The sequence below is a fragment of the Protopterus annectens genome, chromosome 1.part1 (genome assembly GCF_019279795.1).
Source record: "Protopterus annectens isolate FY-2018-M chromosome 1.part1, PAN1.0, whole genome shotgun sequence".
NCBI lineage: Eukaryota > Metazoa > Chordata > Ceratodontiformes > Protopteridae > Protopterus > Protopterus annectens.
The window spans coordinates 1,749,177,875-1,749,204,561 of record NC_056726.1 but is presented as its reverse complement, the minus strand read 5'-3'; the positions used below and the strand labels follow the sequence as shown (position 1 = coordinate 1,749,204,561).

Sequence of the window (26,687 nt, the reverse complement as noted above, 5' to 3'; positions counted from 1 at the left end):
TCAATACCGAATGCCACTGTTTTCTTGGGTCTGTATTAGAAACTCGACCGCTTAGCTTATCAAACGCCGAAACATCACAGCTAAATGGTAAAAGCTTAAAATCGCGAACGGCCACTTACGCAAATTTTTTCATCAGGAAAGAATTTGCTTGGCTGTCAGAAATTCAAATAAACTTCCAAACCCTAACAAAGTAGGGGGCTTTTCCCCCCACACCCCCTAACTAAATACACCAACTCCACCATCACTCTACATTGAGAAAAGGGTAAAATCCTGATAACGGCCAAGCAAATTCTTTCCCGATGAAAACATTTGCGCGTGGCCATTCGTGATTTTACGTTTTCACAGTTTAGCTGTCTGACTTTTTGGCGTTCAACAAGCTAAGCGATCAAGCTTATAATATAGACCCGATTTCTCTGTCTTGGCAACAAAGAGTTCATTTTGGCATGTGATGCTTGATCGCAAATCTTCATTTCTAACTACTTTTGGTACTTTGTTTGACAGATACAGATTCATAAGGATGCCATTTGGAATAAATTCTGCAAGTGAAGTCTTTCATCGTGCAATGGAGCACATTTTGTGGGGTTATCCTTGTGCCATAATAGTACGTAATTTATTGGTAGGCAGCAGCGGTGAAGCAGGGAATGACAGAAACCTCAAGAAAGTATCAAATGGTTCTCCAGCTATCTCTCAACCAGAGAACAAGCTGTAAAATGGAACTACTGCACTTCCTCTTTCCTTCACACCCCAACAAGTGTACCCCAAGGCTCTATTTTGGGTCCTTTACTATTTAACATTTTCATCAGTGATTTCCACCAAAAGATCCCCCAATGCTAAACTGATGCAGTATGCAGACGACACCACTATCATCTGCTCAGTCAAAACTCTTCCTTTACTAATAAACCTTATGCAAGAAGCCTTCTCCTCCACTGAGTTCTGGATGCTTGACAATCACCTAGCCCTAAATGCCTCCAAATCTAAAATAATGATCTTTACTCCTTCTAGACATACTGCTGCTGACAAAGCATCCTTCTCTATACTTAGCCTAAACAAAATAACTATTTAAATAGTTCCCTATACAAAACTTCTGGGAGGTCTTATCGATGCCCAGCTAAAATTTGATATCCACCTACAAACCAGTATTAAAAAGACTCATCAAAAACTTGGTATGCTTTATCGACACAGGCTCTACCTTTCTCTGTCTTCTAGACAACTCCTATCTGCCATCTACCGCCTACCCTCCCTTTTGTATGGAGCTCTGCTACTCTCTAACCTCCAATCATCCCTAAAATCTAAACTTTCCTCATGTTATAACAAAATTTCAAAGTTTGCCACAGGATCCAAATCCTCTACTCACCATTGCAACTCCCTACATGCTCTAATTTGGTTGGAACTCCCAAGCTACCTAAATTTCATTCAACTAACTATAGCACACAAGCTAATTTTCAAACCTTCTAACTGTCCATCATTCTCCTCTTCCCTAAAGCTTCACCAGTCACATAGAACACTTAAATCCACAAATCAGAACCTCTTAGAACTTTACAAGCCTTTACACGCACCAGGGCAACTTCTACTATCATTCTCCCTTGCCAGATTATGGAACTCTCTTCCCCCTTACATTATAACTACCCCTAACCTACCACCCTTTAAAACCCTTCTCCACTCTCACCTCTACTCCCTCTGGGAGTGCTCCTGTGCCTATCCTACCTGATTCCTGATACCTATCCCTATTCTATTCTACTCTAATCTCTGCCACTGCTTCAATTCATCTCTCTAAAATTCCTTTGCCTAAATACATGTAGTGTATTACATGAACATGAATTTATTGTTTTTGCTAATATCTTATAAGTGATTGACTCAGCTCATATATTTCAAGATATGTAAAATCTTGCCTTGCTGTATATTAAATGTTAAACTGTTGTTCTCATATGCTGTACTAATACATTGTATATTGTATATTGCCTTTTTGTCTGGAGCTTTTCACCTTGAGCCTCCATTGAAAACGGGCAACCGTGGCCCAATGGACTTTCCCGATTAACAAACTGAAATAAATAAATAAAATAAATAAATAGAGAATGTGAAGTAAACTTGAAGCTCAGTCCTCTGAAGTGCAAATTCATACTTCCAGAAGTTACATACCTAGGTCATTTGTTCACAAGTACAGGCTTCAGACCAGACCCAACCAAGCAAGCAGCTATTCTTGAGATGTCAGCACCAGATAATGCACAAGCTCTACAACGTTTTCCAAGCATGGTCAACTATTTAGGCAAGTTTATACCAGACTTCAGTGAGTTGACAGCACATTTAAGTGAGCTAATGCACAAAAATGTTGCATGGTCATGGGTGGAACAGCACCAGAAGGCATTTGAAGACCTTACCCAGAAAATTGCCACCCCACCTACTTTAAGATACTATGATGTGAACAAACCAGTCACTCTTTCCTGTGATGCTTCAAAATGTGGTCTTGGTGCAGTTATACTTCAAGAGAGCAGAACAGTAGCCTCTGCATCTAGAACACTAATCCAAACTGAGATGCAGTATGCTCAGATTGAGAAGGACCTTTTGGCAATAGTATTTGCATGTTCTGAGCTTCATGATTATATTTATGATCGAGCTATCCATATTGAAAGTGACCACCAACCCCTAGTTACTATTCTAAAGAAGCCTATGCATTCCCCTCCAGCGAGCTTACAAAGAATGAGGCTCAAATTGCAAAAGTACAATTTCAAAATGGTCTACACAAAAGGCAAATTGCTCTATCTGACTGATACCTTATCCAGATCACCCAAAAATATGACAGAACAGCTTAACACAGAAAATTTTGACTTTGATGTGATATAACTGCATAAGTTTTCTACCACAAGACTTGATGAGATGAGAGAAGCTCAATCACTACATTAATGTTGGATGGTCGTCAAAGCAATCTAGTGTACCACCTGATGTGCAAACCCATTTTTCCTTTCAGAGATGAATTGTTGATGGAAAATCGCATTATTTTTAAAGGTTCTAACATTGTTGTTCCTGCTTCCTTACAACAAGGATATATCCAGATTTTGCATTGTGGTCACCCCAGGATCCACATCCACTAAGAGAAGAGTGACAGAATTAGTATTTTGGCCGTCATTACCAAAATTCATTGATAAAGTACTTTCTTCTTGTTCAGTATGCAATAGTACTAGACCGCATTTATTTATTTTATTTATTTATTTATTTATTGCAGTTGGTTTACCAGGATAGTCCATTGGGCCATAAAGAAAAAAGATACATGTAACAGAACAATATAGGTACAGCAGGTAGTAATGAAAGTTATACAAAATAAGGAAGCAAAAAAAATTTTTTTTTTTTTTTTTTAAAAACAAATTATGCGCAAAAAATAACAATTAATATCATAATAATAATGATATTATTAAATATTAATAAATAGCATTTGTAAAGAGAACCACTTCAGCTAAGTTCAGTTCCTGAACTACCTTGGTCAACAGTTGCAGCTGATATCTTTGAGTGGAACAATCAACACTACTTGGTTTTGGCAGACTCTAACTGGTTTGAGAATGATCCACTACCTAACCTAACATCCACTGCTGTTATTACTAAGTTGAAACTTCATTGCTCAGTTCATGGTAGTCCACACAAAGTTCTTTCTGACAATGGTACTCAATTTACTAGCCAGTTGTTTCAGAAATTTGCAAAAGAATGGAACTTTGTACATGTCACTAGTAGTCCTGAATATCCTCAGTTAAATGGCCTAGATGAACATGCAGTACGGAGTACAAAGCAGTGACTTGAAAGGTCAAAGCATGACAATACTGATGTGTTCTTGTATTTGCTTAATCTCAGAAACATACCCCGTGATGATATTCTTGGCTCATCTGCGCAAAGACTACTTTCTAGGCAAATTAGAACTATGCTACCCATTGCTTCCAGTTTATTGAAGCCTAAACCTAAGAACAATAAAACTATCAAAGCTCAATTGATTAAGAAGCGTAATATCCAGAAATCTAGTTACAACAGATCGAACAGATTACTTCGTCCATTGAGGGAAGGAGAAACAGTATGAATCCAGACAATGAAAGATTTTGATCAAATTGGACAGATAGGCATCTGTGCTGAGCCTAGATCCTACCTGGAAGACTCTGAGGGTCTGGAATATAGGAGGAACTGTAAACATCTTCTTCCTGTACCACAATCATCATCACCATCACAACATTGTTTCTGTGATGCAGACTTCAATCTAGGAGTGAATCAGACACGGTTTCCATACCACAATATGTTCAAAATTCTGATTTCATTCCAGAAAATGTTCCAGACATTCTACAGGTCAAACATTTTGCAGAGACAGTTCTAGTTGCTAAGTCTAATTCCCAGTTTTATGTCACACGATATAGACAAGTATCAAAGCCTAGTGTGAAATATGCAGCAATGTGGACTTGATTTTGTGTGTGTGTGTGTGTGTGTGTGTGTGTGTGTGTGTGTGTGTGTGTGTGTGTGTGTGTGTGTGTGTGTATATGTATATATGTATATATATATATATATATATATATATATATATATATATATATATATATATACACACACAAGTGTGTGTGTACTTAGTATTGTGTAATGCATGGCAAAGAATTACCTGTGACTTCTGCATACTAAATAGACTCATAGCGTTGTATGATCTATTTCTCAAAGAGGAGGATGTAGATCAGGATGCAAGTGAAGTATGTTCTGTATCTTTAAGAAGCATGTCAAGGCTGTATGTGCATGTATAAATTCCAGACACATGCAATCTCTAGTGCCATTTTGTAAGAACAGCCAGAGTGAGAGTATGCATGGTTGCAGTTGTTAGTTTGTATATAAGTTACTTAAGTTAAAGTCAGTAATCTTCTATAGTGATGTGTTTGTACAAAATAAGCTGCTTGAACAGAAACCACAAAGACTCTTCTATTGTGTCCAGAGTAGGAGAGCGATAATCTACTCCTTAAACCTGGACATTCCACAACCCCAGCTCCCACCACCACTAATACCACAGATATTCTCTATCTGAAAAGCCCAGCACTTGCTCCTAAAGCATTTTTATACAGGTAAAGCACTCTTAAACAAAAAGAAAGTACTTCATTCACCTAAATCCCCTTGAGTACCCATTTCCCTATAGGTCCTTTCTGACTTAGTTACACAGCAATCCTTTACACTATTCTAGCATGTCGAAGGGTCAGTTGCTGGCGTCCTCTCCTGTTCAGCTGGTGAATCTGGGAATCTTGAGGCAATGTTACAATTGCCTCATGTACACAGACAACCCTCTCCTCCTCCCAACAAATACAAATATATGTGAGAGATGCAACTATATAGCCAAACTGGAGGCTGAGCTCTCTCAACTCAGTACTTGCAAAACCAGTCAGGAGTAGAAGGTAACCACACACACCACAAACCCAGTCTCACATAGACCTATCACAACTGCAAACCAAACACATAAACAAACAAAAACATACTCGGAGGTTCTGATTAAAAATCTACCAAAACAACAGAGGCCTCCAAAGCAGATACCCAAGCGACCACTACCTCAAGACATAGCACATGCAACACATAGTTCACAAAGTCAGTATGCTAAACAGTCACAGCCCTTAAGGCCAAACAACATGCCAGATACACTTGTAATAGGTGACTCCATGGTCAGACACACTGACGTCCCGCTTACCAGACTGAACAAGGAAAAGGTTACAGTAAGCTGCCTGTCAGGTGCTAGAATCCGCCACATAACACAAGCACTCAGGTCACTCCAAAGCAAGTACAAATATGACTCAGTCATTGTCCATGCCGGTGTGAATGACCTGAGATGTACCTCCCTGGACTACATAAAAAGAGACATAGAGGAGCTCTCTGATTATGTAGCCCAGGCCAGTATAACCCTGACCCTGAGCAGCATCTTACCCTCACCAAGAATGATGTCACAGTACAAAGACAAAATGATCAGCTTTAACAATTGGTTAATTACTGGTGTCATTCTAAGGGGATCCAATGTCTGTCTGCTTGGGATGACATGCTTGACAAGCCACGCTGCTTCGCAAGGGATGGCTTGTACCTGTCACCCCTGGGCTTCCGGATATTGGCCCACCCCCATAGTGCCTTTTTTAGGCAAGGCTCAAAAGACAAACCCATCTCCCTAGAAAACACAAATGAAAAAAAACTAAGGGTAATGCTGCTCAATGCCAAAAGTCTAAACCTCAAGATGCACGCTCTCAATGCCCTCCTCAGTATGGAGAACATTGATGTCTGTGCAGTGACTGAAACCTGGTTCAAGGCTCCTGAGAGCACCCCAGCACTACCAGGTTTTACCTCATATCATGCTTTCCAGCCCCAAAACTTGGACCGAACCACAAAAGGAGGGGGAGTATCCATATTCATCAAAGATACCCACATCTCCAGGTTAGTGGCAACACACGAAGCATCTGAGACCATCCAGGTGCAACTAACCATAGGCAAAACTGCCCTACAGGTTGTAGCATGCTACAGACCACCCTCTCAAACTCAGGAACCCCACTCAGCCTTCCTGAAGACACTGGAGAGTATGAATGTCTCTCCAAATACCATCATATTGGGAAACTTCAACTACCCAAACATAGACTGGGAACATTACTCAAGCCCCAACACCCTAGCCCAAAGGTTCCTAGAATTCATAAACTCAAATGCGATGGAACAACTAGTCACCACTCCCACAAGAGGAGATAATATACTAGACCTGATCATCACAAACATGGGGACAAAATGCTCCACACCAGAAGTATACCCCTCATTGGTGAGATCAGACCATAAATTAATCTCACTGGAAATCCACATCCCGCCCCCACCCCCTGCACAAAAGACCACAGTGAAGAACTTCTCAAAAGCCAACTTCACACTTCTTAAGACTGAAGTGGTATCCTTCAAGGCCCCTGGGCCAGTGGAAACCACAACCCACACCACTGAATCCTTTATAAATGCCTTCTATGGGCACCTTCAAGAATGCATGGATCATGCAATCCCTAATAAAACCAAGACCCATTCCCCCAAAGGCAGGCGCCCTGTCTGGTGGACCCCAGCCATTAACAAACTTTACAACAGGAGGAGGAAGCTACTACATGACAGAGAAAAATCCCTAAAAGGGAAGGCATCTCTGATCAGTACTAGCAAAAAACTACGATCACTCATAAGATCATCCAAGACCAACTTTGAGAGAAAAATCGCAAAAGACACAAAAGACAATCACAAGGCCTTCTTTAGCTATGTTAGAAACCTGGGTGGAAACTCCCAGATATGTTCAGAGTTAGTCCAAAATGACACAAAATACACTGAACCCACAGACATTGCCAACATTCTGGCAGACAGGTTCAGTGCAAATTTCTCCACCCCTCCCCCCCAAAAGGAGAAATATCTATCCCAGCAGAGTGTAGCCTCCCTAACATCTCAGATGCCCAGGTGAGAGCCGCCCTCTCTAAAGCTAAAAACACAGCATCAATGGGACCGGACGGTGTCCCAGGCTGCGTGCTACATGAACTCCAAGAGGAACTAAACCCGCACATAAGGCTGCTGTTTAATCTTAGCCTTACTACAGGATACGTATCCAAAGAGTGGCGTACAGCAACAGTGGTCCCACTCCACAAAGGCGGTGCTTCTACACACCCTGGAAATTACCGTCCCATAAGCTTGATGAGCCTGGTCTGAAAAGCTATGGAAAGGATCATTATGGAACTCATAAACAAAGACATTGGGGACCTACAGACATTGGATCCTACCCAATTTGGCTTTGTCAAGGGCAGATCCTGCCTTTTGAACTTGGTCGACTTTTTTGAAACAGTCACTAAGGCCATTGATGAGGGTAAGGCAGTTCACACAGCCTACCTTGACCTTGCAAAAGCTTTCGACACAGTATCCCACTCGGGCATCATAGACAAACTCACCAGCTTAAATGTAAACCCATGTGTCACAAGATGGGTTGCAAACTGGCTCAAGGACAAAACCCACAAGGTCAGAATTGCTGGAGCCATGTCAGACTCTAAGCCAGTCACAAGCGTTGTCCCACAGGGCTCAGTCCTGACCCCTCTTGTTCGGCATTTATTTTTCTGAGGTGCAAGCAAACATAGGAGGATTGTGGCTGACAAAGTTCGCAGATGACTGCAAACTGGGCGTCATAATTAATACTTCAGCAGACACAAGCATCCTTCAGAGAGGCCTCATAGAAACAGATAATTGATGCCAGAGCCATGGCCTTAAACTGAATGCCAAAAAATGTATAGTCATACCCTTTGGGAAAAACAAGGTACCCACAAATTACCACATAGGTGGTAATCCATTAAGTACAGAAGAGTTAATCAGGGACCTAGGAACCCAAGTTGACAGTAACCTCTCATTTGACACTCACATTGCCAAGGTGGTTAGGAAGACCTTCTATATTGCCCACCTTATCATGAAGGGATTCACATCTAGATCAAGAGAGGTCATTGTGCCCCTATACTCTTCTCTTATCAGGCCCATGATTGAGTACAATGCCCCATTTGGGATGTATCTTACCCGACACCTACAGCAGTTGGAAAGACCCCAAAAGTTCCTCACCAAGAGGATAAAGGGTCTCAAACATATGTCATATGCTGCCCGGCTGAAGAAACTCCAGCTCTATTCAGTCACATACCGCCTACTCAGAGGTGATCTATGCCTGACATACAAGGCCATGTCCAATCCGAATTAATGGACATGCTCCACCTCAGAAAATCCAAATCCATCAGAGCCACGAGAGCAAGAGATTTGAACCTCAACACAGAAATAAATAGGATGTGCTGGAGGGACAGATTCATAACCCAGAGGCTCCCTACACTCTGGAACAGAATCCCAGTCCATGTTAGGCAGAGCCCCTCACTAACTCTCTTCAAGAGAAATCTTGACAAGTGGATGGGAGATCGTAGGTTTACCCCGGGGGTCATCTCTGTGTCACTACTAGACAGAGGCACAGTAAACTAAACCCTAAATGGGTGTAGTATTCTCATCCCAAGGGGTGGTGAAAGCCACACACACTCTGGCTAGGCTTATAAATGCCCTAGGGCAGATAGCCTAGTACAAACCTATGAACCTATGATAGTTTTGCCTCCAAATTTAACTCACACTTCATCAACTCCATTCTATCCCTAGTAAAAAAAGACAGCCATACTCCTCCAGTTGTCCCCACAGCTTCAGAAGCAGAACCCAAATCCTTCTCACTCAAACCAGTTCAAACTAATGCATAAAAAAACTTCTTGACAAGCTTAAGTCCAATTCCCTTGCTGCGGACCAACTGCCAAATTAATTTCTCAAATTAGCAGCTGGCTCCATATCTTATCCCATCTCTCTTCTAATAAACAGTTCAATTTCAGAACAATATATACCCAAGCTGTGGAAAATTTCCTATATTATCTCCCTGCACAAAGAAGGGTCTTCAACTGATTTTTCAAACCACAAACTAAATGCTATACTTCCTCCGATAGCTAAGATACATAGACAACTACTAAACTACTTGCTAAACTATAACCTCATATCAAATTCTCAACATGGCTTTAGACCCAAGCACAGCATCACAACCACTCTCATCAGCTTTACCAATACAAGTAATCAACTCAGAAACAGTGGCCAACTTGTAGTGTCCATGTTTCTTGATATGTCTAAGGCTTTTGACAGTTTCCCATCAAAAACTAGTACATGAACTAGCATTCTTAAACCTCATCCATCCTGCCCTTTCCTGATTCCACAACTATATGTCTGACCCCCAACAAGCAGTCAAATGGCAAAATTAACTGTCTACCCTATTACTTGTCACAGTGGGTGTTCCACAAGGCTCAATTTTTGGCTCTCTGCTTTTCACCATCTTCATTAACAAACTATGTACTGCCACCCACCTTGCAACCCTACTTCTGTATGCTGACAACTCCTCCCTTTTATGTTCCACCCCCACACTACCTGAACTCCTTAAGACCACCCAAACATCCTTTTCAGACATGAAAAAGTCCTCTCTGACCATCAACTTATACTAAACCCAAACAAAATAAAACTCATGCTCTTATCTAACAATAAAACAAATGATCACCTACCCCCCTTTATTATCTATTCTATCAATAATACTAAAATTGACCTGTTGTCCGTACTAAACTACTAGGTGCCACTATTGGCAACTGCATAAAATATGAAATACCCTCAGCTCAAACCATCAAAAAGGCCCACATTAAACTGGGCTCACTCTACAGAGTCAAGCCTTATCTGACCAGTACCACCAGGCAATCCATGGTCAGAACACACCTACTCTTAACTTTACTATATGCCTCTCCAATTTTTAAACAAATTACAGTCATGTTATAATAAAATTGCCAGATTTGCAACCAACCAGTTACACAGATCTCACCAGCGCTCTACCATTCGCCATCTAAAATAACTCGAGCTATCAAATCTACTATCTCTCAACCAATTACTTTTGGCACATTCTGTCACTCACCATCCTGACAATTGCCTTGCACTTAACAACCTAGTACAGCCCTACTCAAATAGCAGAGCACTCAGGTCCTCCAATAAACTCCTGCTAAAAGTCATAAAGTCAAACAACAGCTATGTGGGCTCTCTGTTCTCCAGCCAAATAGCCAGGTACAGGAATACCATCCCTCAGAACATAGTTAAAACCATGGGCACTGGAACCATAGAGCTAGAGGGAAGGAGGAGTTTATATCAGGAATTTGAACGCACAGGTGTCCGAACACCATAATATCAAACTGGGAAGTTCGAAATGCAAAAATAGCGAAGCCGCAGATCACCTATTTTTTTTCCGGAAAAAAATTGGTGGGCCATTTCTGTGGCTTTGCTATTTCCTCCACTGTGGTGCGATTTCAGAGTTGTTATATTTAAGTAGGGGGGGTGGGGGGCAAAGCCCCCCACATTAGTAAAAGTTTGAAGTGTATGTGTTTTTTTATTTTTGTACCGGAACAGCAATTTCTTTCCCTAGGAAAAAAAATCGCTGTTCTGTGTGTTCAAAATTCTTGCATTTTGAACTTCCCAGTTCGATATCACATCGTTCGAACACATGTGCTTTTGACGATGTGATACAGACCTGGAAGGAGTGCCACCCCCCACTTTTGTATCCAACTTATATATACAAACTCCGAGATTGCACTACAGTGAAGGAAGGGTAAATTTCCCAATCCCCACTATAGTGCGATCTCCATTCAGCTACATCAATAAATGAGAAAATGCGCAGCATAACCCAGTGCACACAGTTCAATTTCTACTTTAGTCAAAATGGTGGTAATTTCTTTTCTTTATTAAAATCAAATTAGGATCCGATAGCACCCACTGTTGTGCTCTGCCTCTGCTGCTGCTTGGCTTCCTCAACTAACTTCTACTTGTGTGTGGGGGAGGGGTTCAACTTCAAATTCTGGGGACTGGGCTATACTGTAACTGCAAGCACCTGACCACACAAAGCAGGTGCATTGGTCTGCCTCCCCCCTGCCTGACTAACTTAATAGTTCAGTCTGGTCAGGGTTCAGCGGCAGGTCACAGGTGTAAAAATTGCCAGTTAAAGCCATTGTGCTCCTTCTGTGACTTTACAGGTTCTCGTGCTTTTTCTCTTCTTCTGCTTGCTATGTAATCATCTGCTGGGCAGACCTCCTTCCACTGCTCAATCAATCGAGAGTGATTAAAGTTTGTTTTTCTTTTTTTCTTGTTGAAGAAGAGTAATAGAGTTTGAACTGAAGTTACAACTTACAAGAATTGAAATCCATTGCTGTCAGTGCTGTGGTGGTGGTATGTTAAGTATATTACTGTCATCAACTTCTTGCAGGTAGTTGCAGCCTCTGCAGATGGTATTTTATCAATTTTGTCTTCTATTTTTTTTTTTGTTTGGACATTGGTAACTGGGCAGGAAAGGCACTTGCTGAGGGTTTTGACCTTTGGATCTAAGGTAGTGAAGAGGTCTTGAGGAAACTTTTTCATTTCAGTGCTTGTGCATACATAGAAAAGTACTGAAAGTGTCGTTCAGGAAAATGTTTAATTTTTGTGCTTATGCATACATGGACAAAGTAGGTAAGGGATCATTGGGGGAAAGGATTCATTTTGATGTAATTTTGTTTTTAGTCTGCAGCCAGTATTTATTTATTTTATCTTCTATTTTTTGTTTGGCAACTGGGCAGTAATGGCATTGGGTGAGGGTCTTGGGTCTAAGGTGGTGAAGAGGTTGTTGGGGAAACTTTTTCATTTCAGTCCTTGACTGTGCATATGTAGACAAAGTACTGAAGGGGTCACTGGGAAAAATGTTTAATTTTTGTGCTTGTGCATACTATACATGAACAAAGTACATAAGGGATCCTTGGGGGAAAGGATTCATTTTGATGTAATTTTGTTTTTACTTATACTGAAAAAGTCATTAGGGAATTTTTTTTATTTTTATGCTTTTGCATACATGGAAAAGTAATTAGGGGAACCTTGGCAGAAATTATTCTTTTTAATGTAATTTTGTTTTTACTCATATAAACAGACTGCTGAAAAAGTCATTGGGGAAAATGATTTATTTTTGTGCTTGTGCATACATGGAAAAGTAATTAAGGGAACTTTGAGGGAAATGATTCATTTTGATGTCATTTGGTGGTGCTTGTGCATACATGGACAGACTAGTGAGAGGGTTGTTAGGGGAAATGTTTCATTTTTGGTGCTTGTGCATACATGGACGAATCTGAGTGAAGGGGTCATTGGAGCAAATGTTTCATTTTGGTGCTTGTGCATACACAGACAAAGTACTGAAGGGGTCGTTGAGGAAAATGTTTAATTTTTGTGCTTGTGCATACATAGACAAAGTACGCAAGGGATCCTTGGGGGAAATTATTCATTTTGATGTAATTTTATGTTTACTATGCATACAAACAGACTGCTGAAAAAGTTGTTGGGGAAAATGTTTAACTTTTGTGCTTGTGCACACATGGACAAAGTAATTAAGGGAACCTTGGGGAAATTATTCATTTTAATGTCATTTGCTCCTTACATGCATATGGACAGGCTATTGAACAAGTCATTCAGAAAAAAAATGTTTCGTTTTGGTGTTTTTGCAACCATGGACAAACCGCTTAAGGGAGCCTTGGGGAAATTATTCATTTTGATGTCATTTGCTTTTTGTGCATACATGGACAGACTACTGAGGGTGTGGTCATTAGGGGAACTGTTTCATTTTGGTGGTTGTACATACATGGGAAACTACTGAAGCAGTCTTTGGGGATTTAACTGCACAGCATATTACAGTTTTCATTTATTAATTACTTATTGAGTGTTTATGGCACCAATACATGGATTTATAGATTTATGCCGTACTCTTTACTATTTGGAATATATTTCTCAGAAGTCTAGGCAAAAGGAAAATGGCATATGGGAACATGGGTATAACATGGCTAGCCTAGTAAAGATCCTATGGCCATTAACATAGTAACCTCATATAAATCTGTGAACCCTTGATCCTATAACTTTGTTTGGATATTACTTGCAGCTTGCCGATTCTTGGTTTGGGGGCCTTTTTGTAAGAATGCAGTGTGAGAAGAGAGTAGTGTATTATAATATGTTAGTAGTTATGCAAAGTTTTTCTGTGTTGTGCACTTTTGTCTGTATTTTGTTGAACATTTCAGGGTTAGTGAACTTATTTCCAAGGAATTCAATCCATCCAAGTTGGAAACTTCTGGTAGAAGCCTTATTGTGTTTTTACCTGATTGGCCTGAGGGATTAACTGTGTAAAAGTCTTTTATCCTGCTGTGATAAGACTCACATTTACACATTGTGCACAGTCATTTCCCTGTGCCGTGTGTGTGTGTGTGTGTGTGTGTGTGTGTATGTGTATATATATATATATATATATATATATATATATATATATATAGTGGTTGAAAATACTAGGTGAACATAAGTGCCCCTCTTGCCCTCTGCCCCCCCTTCAACAGCTTCACTTATGCTTAAAACTACCAACTCAACCAAATTTAAACATCTCCTCGGTGAGCTAGCTTTGCTTTTGCACTAAGCCAGAATGACTACTCCATACTATAACACTCAGTTCTCTCTACATCCACCATCCTTTGTCTGTTTCACTGTACTTACTGCTATTTCACCTAATGTACTTGTTCCAAATTACTCCAGAGATATGACATGCTTGAGGTTTTCACCTGACAGTTGCATTCCCACAGCTATATTCAGTCTGTCTATGCACCCAACCTCATAAAGCAAACAGTTGTGTTATGTTTGAACTTGTTTTTCTTAATTTTCTTTATTTTTTCACCTATGAGAATTTTCATTGATACTGCTTCTATACTGGATCTTATGTCACTTTTAATATTGTCACTGTATACTTACCTTATGCTTATCATCTCTGATACTCAAAATTTTCCTGTATTGCTTTCACCACTGTTTATTATACTGTTAACTTATGTCATTTTTGATATTTTGAAATGTCTGTAATTTTTACTGTTCAAACTTGTGGAGCTTTTCTCCTGGAGCCTCCGTTGAAAACAGTCTATTGGCCCAGTCGGGCTTTCGCGGTAAACAAATGTAAAATAAAATATCAAATAGCTAAAATAATTAGAACACTGTTACATCACCGGTCGGGGTGTTACTTAATCTCCAAAACAAACAATAACACTTTATCTCTAGTGAGATAAAAGCAAGGAGTAGAAGACCAAGTTGTAATTCTCTTTTCTGACTACTTACAGGCGCTCAAGTACTGTCGCTATTGGAGACGCCAAACAAGCCGCGAGGCAGCTGGAAGGTACTTTCACCCTCCAAGGCACGCTAAAGAAATTATAAACTAGTCGTGACGTTATTTTCCACACTTGAACTTTTCGCTGAATGTTATGTATTAAGGATCTATAGAATTCGCCGTGCAGATGATAAATGCTAAACTGCCTGTAATCCGAGATGTCATAAAAATACATTCAAATTCTGCTTGCATTTGTCCTACATTGGGCAAACACTACAAAGAGGTGATGTATTTTGAATTCTGAAATAAGAGGGACGCTGTCGCAGTACAACGGGTATTCGCAGTCGGCCTGAGGCACAGAGACCTGTAACAACTGCCACCACAGCAGCCTGCTGAAGTTTCTTTTGCACTATGAGCACCAGACAGAAAGTTGTTTTGAGAAGGGCGACTTCAGCTGGGTACAGGTTGCCTCTGCCCGATGGGCCAAACAGGGATCTGGCGTCTACATCTTCCCCATCTATCGGGAAACCGCCGAAAAGATATAGGGGTGCTGGGCAAGCACAGGGAGAATCCGCCCTGCGGAAGGACCTGGATGCGTGGGATGCTGTGAAAGAGGATGAGGTGTGGCGAGAGTTTGTCCGTGCCGAACTGCAAAGAGCTAAACGATGGTGAGTATCCGATTTTGAGTCTGGATCTGATGTCTGCACTGTCTGTGGTTTGGCGATTTATTGTATCTGTCTGGTTCTATGTTGAAACAGTCTAACATTCAATGTTAAGATAACTGGTAACCGTGGTAATAATACTGAATCATATTACTTCACCAAAATAACTTGTTAAGCATGTAAAGTAACACATTTGCCATAATGTTAGCTCCTAGTTGAAATTAAGCAGTTAGTAAGTACATTTTGTCCATTCGTTGCACATATTTGGAAATGGACGCATGCAAATTATGAAGTGGGCATTATTGTTGAACACTGGACTCGTGTCCCTAAAGGCGAACCTTTTACCTGATTCTAAAGATGCGATTAAAACCGCTTTGATGGAACAGAGAGGAGAGATACGAGAAAGGGGATGGGGCTCATAACTCGACAGTGAAGTCTTTTACTTAAGCTCTGACTGAGCAAGGTTTCTTTTCAGCTATCTCGATGCTTTGATAATTTTCCATGCATAAAATATATCCCCTCAGGGATGCAAATATGGAATATGTATGTACAATATATGTATATCAGTACCGACCTACTTATGTAGCTATGTCTGTATTAGAGAGAAAGTGAGTGTCTGGATGTTTTGATAATTGTTTCATGCATGCATGCACTGTGAATGCGGACGTGTAGATATGGAATATCCTTTACAGAGAGAACTTTCCCAAATTACATAGAATAGACAAGTCACCAGTCCATGTTTTAAAAAAAAAATAATAATAAAAAAACTCTTTCATCAGCACACTTATCACTAAACTTGTACTTCCACAACACCACATCAGTCACAACATACCAGTATGCCCATAACTTATGCTGAGACTGTAAGGAGAAATTTGTTAAAGCCTCCTAGAACACAAATTTAAAAGATCTCAATCACCAGTTCAGTACACAAGGGGACAGGACATCTATTCCCACTCCTCCTTATTAAACTATTTTACTAACTATCTCTAGCATACCTTGATTGTATTAGCATTCCTTTGTTATGCCTGTATTCTGCACTGTAAATATTACTGTGATAACCTGTAATAGGTACTGTTAATAGGTTTTATTTGTCTCATGTTTCGTTAGTTGTTATTGTGTTAATTTCATTGTCCTACCTAGGAGCTTATCTCCCCGGGCCTCTACTGAAAATGGACAAGTATCCAGTTAGACTAGCCCGGTCAACAAATGTAAAATAAATAATAAATAAATTGTGCATACTGCAACAGAACTCTGGCTAGATCATCTAGTATCCTCTGCAGTTCTCTGAACTGATGTCCACCTCAGTTTTAGGTTATGATTTACTCTAGTAACCCCCCCGGATGTGCAGTAGCAAGTCACGCCTAAACCGTACCCACCATGCAACACCCGGTGACGTGTATGAATAAGGAATGAATATTGATGTAATGTCTTTCACCGGCCTCATGATTATTCATTGAATATTTGCACGTTAGCTCGAGGTGTACTACAATACAATAATGCAGAAGAGAAATGCTAAAGAAACAGAACTTCAGTTGTGATTTGAAGGCTCTGATATTTGGAATACTTCTAATAGTTAAAGGGACATCTTGTTATAGTTGCCAATGCTATTTGAGTATGAGTGTCCTGCAGCAATTAGAAGTTTAACTGTAATAAGTTGAGATTTGTTTTGAGAACATAAAGCAATTTTTGGGACAAGCCCCTAGATTCGGCAAGCTCTGCACGGAGTGCAGGAATAGTGCAAGTGCTGCTGCATGCAATATGGCCGCAGAGTGATCCAGGGACGTGCACGAGCGCTCCTACACTAGTCCCACGTGGACACCACTTCTATATGCTAATTACCTAATTTGCTGGAGACAATCATGCAAATGAGGTGAATTAGCGATCCAGGAAGCAGGCAGGCATCTGTGCAGGAATAGTGTAACTTGCAGAAATGTATTCGGTTATTAACCGAATACATTTCTGCAAATTACAAAACGGAGGCATGACAGCTCGAAAGCATGTAGTCAATGTAGTAGGCATGCCAATGGCCAGATATATGGCCATTGACATGAAAAATAGTTGCAATATTATAAAACAAGAATTTAATTTTTTTTTGGCCGATCTCGGTCGTTTAAGCATCGGGCAGTGGTGCGCAAACAGGATCGCCATGAAAATAAGCTTTTATACCGAAATCAGCATTTTGCCATAATAGTCAATGGCATGCATAAGACAACAATACCAGGGAATAGTGGCTGCTAAGGGGGATGGCTCAGTGTGAGTGTGGTAACTATGAATTAGCATTCTAGTTTATGTAAATGAGGGGATTGATACTGAATGACAGATTTCCTCTCAGTGTTAGCTTGCACCCAACCATGTAGGTGCAGCAACACCATTGTATAAGAGGTGGATGGCCTCATAAGGGGGAGTGTCATGCATGCTGTAAGCTTATTGGAGTTGTGTGGCCTGTGTTTGCCCTTAGCTAAGCAAAGCTAAGGAAGGGGGTGTGTCTCACAGTGTTGAGCACTGTTTTCTCTGCTTAAATAGGTGGGAATGCCACGCACGGAGTTTTAAACAAAAAAAAAGAAAAGAAAAACAGGAAATAGCAGCTCTGTTTACATCTGAGCACTGGGTATGCGCAGCGTGCCTCAGGGCTTAAGCGGGAAGGCAGTGGGAAGAGAAAACAGCAGTAGGAAGGCAATCAAGGAGAACTAGCATAGCTGGCATGTGAAATGTATCAAAATCAGCCAATTCCACAGGAAGCAATCCAGCACACTACCGTAAACTATGCAAACAACTTTCAGTCTGTTTTTTCCCACAAACTCTACACCACCGCTGTACACAGATGTGGAAATTTTACCTGACAAAACTAACAAAATGTTAGAGGCTGCTGTTGCTCTCATACATCAATATGTGCAAGAGGCTGAGAGTGGTGAGGATGTGAATGCTGATGACCATCCCACAGTGAGGAGGAGGAGAAGAGTGTACAGACCCAGGGTAACCTACCAGGGGCTACATGAGCTGGAGATAGTGGAGGACTATAGGGTGGACAGGGACATTCTACAGCAAATTGTTGAGCTCTGCCAGCCCCACCTCACACACAGAACCAACAGAGGGGAACCCATCCCAGTGGATACCAAGGTATGTGTAGGCTTAAGAATACTAGCCACAGGTATCTTCCAAAGGGCAACTGGGGATCTCATGAGGATCTCACAGGCATCAGCATCCAGGGTACTCCACCAGTTCCTGGATGCCATGTCAGCACATGCCGGTGAGCACATATATTTCCTCAACACCCATTAAGCATTGACCAGCAATATGTGTCTCTTCCACCAAAAAGCAGAATACCCTGAGGTAGTGGGTGCTATAGACTGCACGCACATATACATCAAAGCACCATCCGGTGAGCAGGGTAGGGTCTACATAAACCGCAAGGGCTTCCCCTCCATCAACTGCCAGGTCGTGTGCACTGCCCAGGGCATTATCTTGAGTGTGTGTGCTGGCAGCCCTGGAAGCTATCATGACTTCCACATCTGGCATATGACACAGCTGTACCAGTCATTTGCCAGTGGGGACATCCCATATGGCCACCTAGTGGGGGTGCTGGCTACACACTGGACCTGTGGCTGATGACACCCCTCAGAAATGCACACACACCTGAACAAGAACTCCATAGTGAGGCACATGCACAAACCAGAATCATAGTAGCGCATGTGTTTGGGATGCTCAAGTCCTGGTTCCGCTGCCTGGACATATCCGGTGGAGCCATGCAGTACTCTCCAGCTACATGTATACAAATGTTCATAGTATGTGCCATGCTACACAGTATGATCCTGTGGAAACAGCTGCAGCAGGAACAGCACAGGGCAGGGCCACACAGCCCCCCACCATTGCCAAGGCCATCACAGGCACAGAGTGACTCGGAGGAGGAACTACCTGATCCTGCCCATGTAGGCAGAAGGAGGTGTGCCCAGTATGCCCAGGCCTTGGCAAAGAGGCAATGCATAGCACATACACTGACACGGTAGGGACCCAGGGAATGAAACCTCTTTCTGACTTGCACATTCAGTAAAAGGGATGCCAAACATAACATTACCTGTGCTTTACCATGTATAGGGAGTGCATTATGTGCATCCAACATAGTCAGTCCTCCAGCACCGTCCTCAATATTGGCCCAGCCACAAGGTAAGTCACTCTTCCAATTGATTACTGAATGGAGTAGTATGTTCTGATAGTTGTATCTATGGTATGGACGCGAGCATGCAAGGGAATCAGGTGGCTGAATGGGATGGCAGCAGATAGTGGACACCTATATGGGCAGCATGAAATCTATAACAAATACTGGTGTCAACATACTAGGCAGTATTTGACAAGGTGACAAATCCCACTGCAGGACATGTGGTGGCCCAGATGAGTATCCATAGGACACACACATGCATGTCAGTGAGGCTCACATACCCATCACCAGCCTCAGCCAGCAGGAGAGGTGTAGATGACCATAAAGAAAGGCTGGGCCTTCAGTTGATGGCAATGGTGAACAACCCCCCTCCAGACCTACACAGACAGACTACAACAGGTCCGGCAGTTGTATGTTAGTTCTGAAGGGTAAGAAGTCTGAAACTGAAATGTCAATCAATAAAACCTAAGATCTGTACTCTACTGATATGCCTCCAGTCTGCATGATAGGTCAGAATACAATATGAAATGGAAGCCAACAGAATACCTGAAGTACCAGTACAGTCATAGCAAATGTTTAAAGTCGTCAGGTGTGCTCCCCCCACCACAATCCTATGTAGAAATGTAGTAACATGTAAGTGTGAGGAGTAATATATGTGGAGCACAGATTACCTGACCAGGCCCAATCTACAGGATAGATTGTTGCATGTGTACAATATGCAGGGATCTGTGTATTAGGTTGTTCAGTGTTCAATTTTGTCTGGAAGTGGTGAGCATGTAGGCATGGAGAGTTGTGTCTCAGTGGCCTATGGGCAGTACTGTGGTTGACAGGACCATGTTCCAACAACTGCAGTGCCAACCACAATGCTTCTCAGTGATACCCATGTCAGCAGTCGTTCATACTCACTGTCCAGATGTCAATATCTGTCACCATCTGAAAGATGGAAATGCCATGAATGTGGGCCCATACATACACACAGTACAAAGGTAGAAGTACACTAGACAGAGTGCATAAAATGTAACTGTCAACTGGAATTGTACATACAGGTTAGCAGCACCATTAATTGTCCATGTAGTATGGAATACTGCTATAGTCTGGCCAATCACTGGCAGACCACAAAAGGCACAGTTATAAAGTAATGAGAGACTGCCTATGTCCCTGCACAAGGCAGCATAAGGGGAAAGTCCCAGGTATATATGTGAGTCAGCTGCAAGTAGCTTCCATATCACACATGCACTCAGCTCTTCCCACCATCAGCCACTGGTTTATCACAGGTCATATCATTGGTGTTGGGAATGAGGACAGTATGACTCCACTTCTGTATGGGAATACCCACAAAATGCAGCATGCTGAAGAGGTGTCCTATGCAGGTGTGTCCCTAGCTATAAGCAGCACCCTGCCTGCATCCAGACCACTGGATCAATATGGATAGGAACTGTTGCCCTTAACACCTTACACATTTAACCTGTCACCTCAGGGGAATCCACTGGCTCTCAGCTTGGGAATGTAGGAGTGACAACATGTACTGGCCTGCTACAAAATGGCCTGCATCACTACCAAATGGCCTACAGTTCTCTGTCAAAGGTCTGTGCCTCACCCATAGTACCAATGTATGGTATCTCATGGGGTCCCAACTAACAACCTAACACAGTCAACAGAACACAAATGCAAGGCCATGTTGACAAATCCCAGTAGCATGCCCCCCATGTCCTACTGCATGAACTGTGGACCAATCCATAAATACATCTGGGATGATACTTCTCAGATATTGCTCGCATAATGTTAGGAAGAGGATAGAATAACGGGGGGGGGTGTAGAAGCATGGACGTCATGGAGTGTGTGAAGTCTGAAACTCTGATGTGTGCCCATACTACCCCTGCCCACAAACCCAGTAATGGGTGGCTGCAAACCTGCTCGTAAACCACAATGTGAAGGAGAACTGACCAGATATATGAGCCCTGCCTCAGGGTAACCTGGGTGAATCTGTACAGCTGAGAGTTATGGACACAGCAGAATATGGCCATTCTGTTAAGTCGATATATGTACAAGAAGGGGATCTTTAGCCACCATACTACCAAGATGCTGGACCATTTACGCAGACCCGTCAGCAAATGTCTGTAGATACCCCTCCAGAATGGCAGAAGTGTGCAAGAATGTGTAGGCTGCAGCCCACAATACTGGACTCAGCTTCATTCATCTTGTATTTCCCGGTAAATAACTGTGAGCAAATAATTATGTCGGTCAGTAGTTGATGACATAATACATCACAGTGTAAAACAGTACATATGTCTGAATATCTCTGCTAACATCAACCATGTAACACAAGCAGCACAGACAGTAATAGTTACAGTATCCCCCTGTCTTCCATTGTGACTCCATATTGTCAACCTATCTACAGATATCCTGCAGAAACAGGTTGCTAGCTGTAGGTGTAGAACACCAAATCATGGACTGGAGTACAACCCTACCTGGAATGGATTCACACACTCAATACAGAAGGTCATAATGGGCATGCTCATACACTTAGAGAAATGAAGGCCATGTCTGACAACACAGTGGACTATACATATCTGTCATTTGCAGATGTCTTTGCACACATTCCAAATTGTACACCATTTATGTTTCACACACACATTGGAGAGGAATACTCACACATGTCTAAGGCCAACAGACAATAATATGTCCAACATATACACACAGAGTTGTGGGGAAGAGAGAGAGAGACAGTGACAGAGAGAATTCCATTATGAGGCCGTCCCACCCACTACACATCCAATTGGCCTATATCACATGATGTGCTTATGTCAATCACTGCAGACATTCCTTTTGGTAGTCCTCAGCCCTATAGTGTCAGTGGTGCTTGTGATAACTGTGTAACATGGTAGTACAAATAAGTATTCATGTAGCATTTGTAAACTCAGTCCTGTCAAATGTAAAGTTGTGCGCGACTGAGTGTGTGTATGTGTGTTTCCAGAGGAATGATTTAAGGCCCATTCTCACACACTCCACTTCCCATTGCCCATGTTAACACTCCTGCTGGTGTCAGTCACCTTGAAATAACCCTTTGGAAAGTCTCAGTCATATAAGCTCTGTGGTGCTCGCAGTAACTGTTTAATACGGTAGTGTAGCATACTAGTTAAGTAGAAGCTCTAATCTCAGACATGGTAACTATGAAATGGTTTGTGCTTGTTGATACCTGATTTTGTGGACATTCACACTTACTACTCTTCCCTTACTCTTCCTTTAGCACTGCTGCTGATGTCACTCACCTTTAAAGATACCTTTGGACAGTTCTTCAACATATAAGCTCAGTGGTGCTTGCGATAACTGTGTAATACCATAGTGTAGCATACTAGATAGGTAGGAGTTCTAATGCCAATCATGGCAACTGTGTGTGTTTGTATAAGAGAGAGTGAGTGTGTCTTTGATAACAACTGATTTTGTGGACATTCACACTTACTTCTCTCCCCTTACTCCTCCTTTAGCACTGCTGCTGATGTCACTCACCTTCAAAGATACCTTAGGACAGCTTTCCAACATATAAGCTCTGTGGCGCTTGAGATAACTGCATAATACTATACTGTAGCATACCTAGTTAGGTAGGAGTTCTAATCCCAGACATGACAACTGTGAAACTGTGTGTGTTTGTGTGAGAGAATGTGTGTGTCTGTGATGACACCTGACTTTCTAGACATTCATACTTACTACTTCCCTTTAGCCCTTCTTTAGCACTGCTGCTGATGTGACTCATCTTCAAAGATATTTTTGGACAGCTCTTCAACATATAAGTTCTGTGGCACATGCGATAACTGCGTAATACTGTAGTATAGCAAACTAGTTAGGTAGGAGTGCCAATCCTGATCGTGGAAACTGTATAAATGTGAGTGTTTGTGTGAGAGAATGTGTGTATCCTGATTTTGTGGTGATTCACACTTAAAACACTTCCAGTACCCCTCCATTAGCACTGCTGCTGATGTGACTCACCTTCAAAGATACCTTTGGACAGCTGTCCAACACATAAGCTCCGTGGCACATGCGATAACTGTGTAATACTATAGTGTAGCAAACTAGTTGGGTAGAAGTTCCGATCCTGGAAACTGTGTAAATGTGAGAGAGTGTGTGTATCCTTATAGAGATCTGATTTTGTGGTCATTCACACAACACTTCCTTACCTCTCCTTTACCACTGCTGCTGATGTCACTCACCTTCAAAGATACCTTGGCACAGCTCTCCAACATGTATGCTCCATGGTGCATGTGATAAATGTGGAACAATGTAGTAGCAATAACTACATAGGTATGGGTTTGGGTTTGAATCTCATCCCTGACAAGTATTTGTGTGTGTAAATATGTATGTCTGTACCTTAAAGATTATGGCCCCATTTACACCCAGTACACATCTCAGTGCCTGACTTTAGCAGTCCTGCAGATATCATCCACCTTAGAAGTACCTGTTGCCAACCCTAAACCATGTAAGGTCAGTGGTGCATGTGGTAAATGCGTAACATAATGGTCTGAAAAGATTGTTAGATAGAGGTTTGAACCTCACCCCTGGTAAATGTGTGTGTAGGGTAAAATATTTTTTGGAATATCTCACCCACTACATCACCCAATGCCAGTATTTACAAGGGCTGGCGATGTTCCTCACCTTAGAAGTACCTCGGGACAACATCCATCCTATAAGCTCCTTGGCGTGTGCGATAAATGCAACACACTGTAGTAGCAATACATAACTAGGTAGGGTTTGAATCTCTGTACTGCCGTGTGTGTGTGTCATCAGTATCCTGTGTGGGGGTGGTGTGATTGTGTAATAACAGGATCCATTGAGGGATGGGTTTTTCTAAATGATTATGTTGAGGACCTAGTATATGTCACAATGTCCACATTACAAGGCCAACAGATGTCAAACACCGGAGAGTTTGGTGTAGACAATCCACAGCCCTAAATGTGACAGTATGGATTACTGAACAATATAGACAACCCTTCTATTACTCAGAGACCACTCTCCACCCACTTAGCATACACAAACACAATTGGCTAAGCAACAATCACTATATTGGTAGTTCCCCTGCATATTGTCTCACAGATAGTACCCACAGTGTGATAGCATTGGACTACATGCCTGTTGACCACAACAGTGCCACTGACATCAGAAAGTACTTTGATGTGTTACATCTCCTGACTGAGTGTGTGTTATCCAGCAAGTAAAAGGACATGGCACCCTGTTCCATCCCCTCAGTAGCCCAGTAAATGTGTACAGTGGCCCTTTTGCCATGTTCTCTACTGGACACCTGCAACAACTGTAGAGTCTGCAAACGTACCCCACAAAGGGAATACCATGCCTTATACACATGCCCTGTATGGACAGATGCCACTAACTCCACTGAATACAAGTATCATACTGCCAGTATAGGTGCAATCATGACCTCAGTTACATAGCCAGGTCTCACCAAATGAGGTCAGGAATGCTACATCAGAAGATACCAATCTGTCCACACCACATGCCCAGAGACCTCAAGTACACTTCCACACATCAAAGAACATGCATATGGGACATGTGCACAAACTAGACATTGTCCATGTTATGGAATATAGATCACATACATGGGAAGCAGTGCATATCACTGTCCACCCACAACAGAAACCTGGATGAATGGATGTTGAATACAATACCCATCCCTGGGGACCACTCCAGTGACTAGACCCCTGAGCCATACTGGGGACTATTGTCATGTGGATTGATGCCAAGGTATTCCCTTGGGCTAGCCTTGTAGAGCCTTCAGGCCCATTCACCTACTATACACCTATGAAGCAATGAGCCTATGGATCTCAGTACTGGCAAGTGTATATGTGTGTGTGTGTGTGTGTGTGTGTGTGTGTGTGTGTGTGTGTGTGTGTGTGTGTGTGTGTGTGTGTGAATAGTAATCCCAGTGTGTTTGGCTGATGAATATCCCCTGTGGCTATGGCTATTAGCAATTGGAGGTGTGTCCAAACCAGAACATGTACCATTCTCCATTTTACAACATATATACATCAACATGTACCTATGTACAACCCTCAACCCTATAATCTGATGCATATGCAATCACTGTGTTACAGACCAGGAATTACTATGCACATACTGTACCCTGCCTATGATGGTGGCACATGGTGGATGTGTCACCACATTGCCATACCCCATGGCCTTGCTGCAGGGGCCACATCCTGGTGACACACAGACACCTAGAATGGGCATGGGATACAGCATGTGAGAACACATTCACTCAGCACTTTACTTGCAGGGGGATAGAGGAGTAAAGCTGGCACTGAATGTGTTGCCAAGACTGTGGCCAATATCTGTTGTTTCAGGATATGTATTAGCTTTGTGCAGTAACTTGCAGCACTTGTGTTTAATGCTGTGGAGGTTGTTGATGTAACTATCATGGCTGTTGTGACTGTCGTCAGTGTCTGCTGCCATAGATGCCTGTCGGGGACTCCATGAGGGATCCAAAGTTGTGTTTGAGGTTAATAAGGGAGTTCAACAGTCATGGGATACCACCTTTCCCTGCAACAGTGCCTTCCTTCTGATGTATACTTCAGTAATGCAAGGGGACCATCACATTGTCTCCCAGGGTTTGGAGGACAGTGTCTGGGTTCTGTTGGCTCTGGCTAATACCATGCATTCATGTACCTGTTTGTACAGTGCCTATGTGTATGATTCGACAGTCATGAGACTGCATCCCATTGCCATGGGTGCAGTGAAGACCCCCACCTCTGTTTTCATGGCTGCAAAATCAGCTTTGGAGACTTTTTGCCAGGTGGTTATCTTTGTGGGGGATGTGGCTGACATGTGTGTGAATCTCACTATGCAGGGATTGACGTCTGGGTATGAGCAATGGTCCCATATTTAAGTGGACAACACAGGTCATGGCTGTTGCATCCTCTACCATGGGTCAGTATGAGCTGGTGTAGGGCAATGTAAATGATGAATCCCAGACGTGCTGGGCCACTGTACTGGCAATTGGCTACTTTCCCCAGGTAATGGAGGGGTAGTTAGGGTACTATGTCAGTGTTGCACTGGACCATCAGAGATGGCAGGGTGTTGAGGAATGTGTATTGACAGTCTAGGGACATACATGTGGACTCATAGCATGCTATGGTCTGGATAGCACCATTACCCGAAGGTGGTTGTACTGGAAGTATCTCCA

The 26,687-nt window shown here is 42.2% G+C and overlaps 1 protein-coding gene across 1 annotated transcript in view; it reads left to right on the top strand.

The window, feature by feature from the left end:
- The first annotated feature begins 14,640 nt into the window (after window positions 1-14,640).
- The window catches only part of CCHR1.PART1H2orf50 (chromosome chr1.part1 C2orf50 homolog), a 398,845-nt gene continuing 386,798 nt past the window's right edge, over window positions 14,641-26,687 (top strand). The window contains exon 1 of the mRNA XM_044084301.1: window positions 14,641-15,354. Within this exon, the coding sequence (XP_043940236.1) occupies window positions 15,098-15,354 (257 nt within the window). The 5' untranslated portion in view covers window positions 14,641-15,097. The remainder of the gene's footprint in view (window positions 15,355-26,687) is intronic.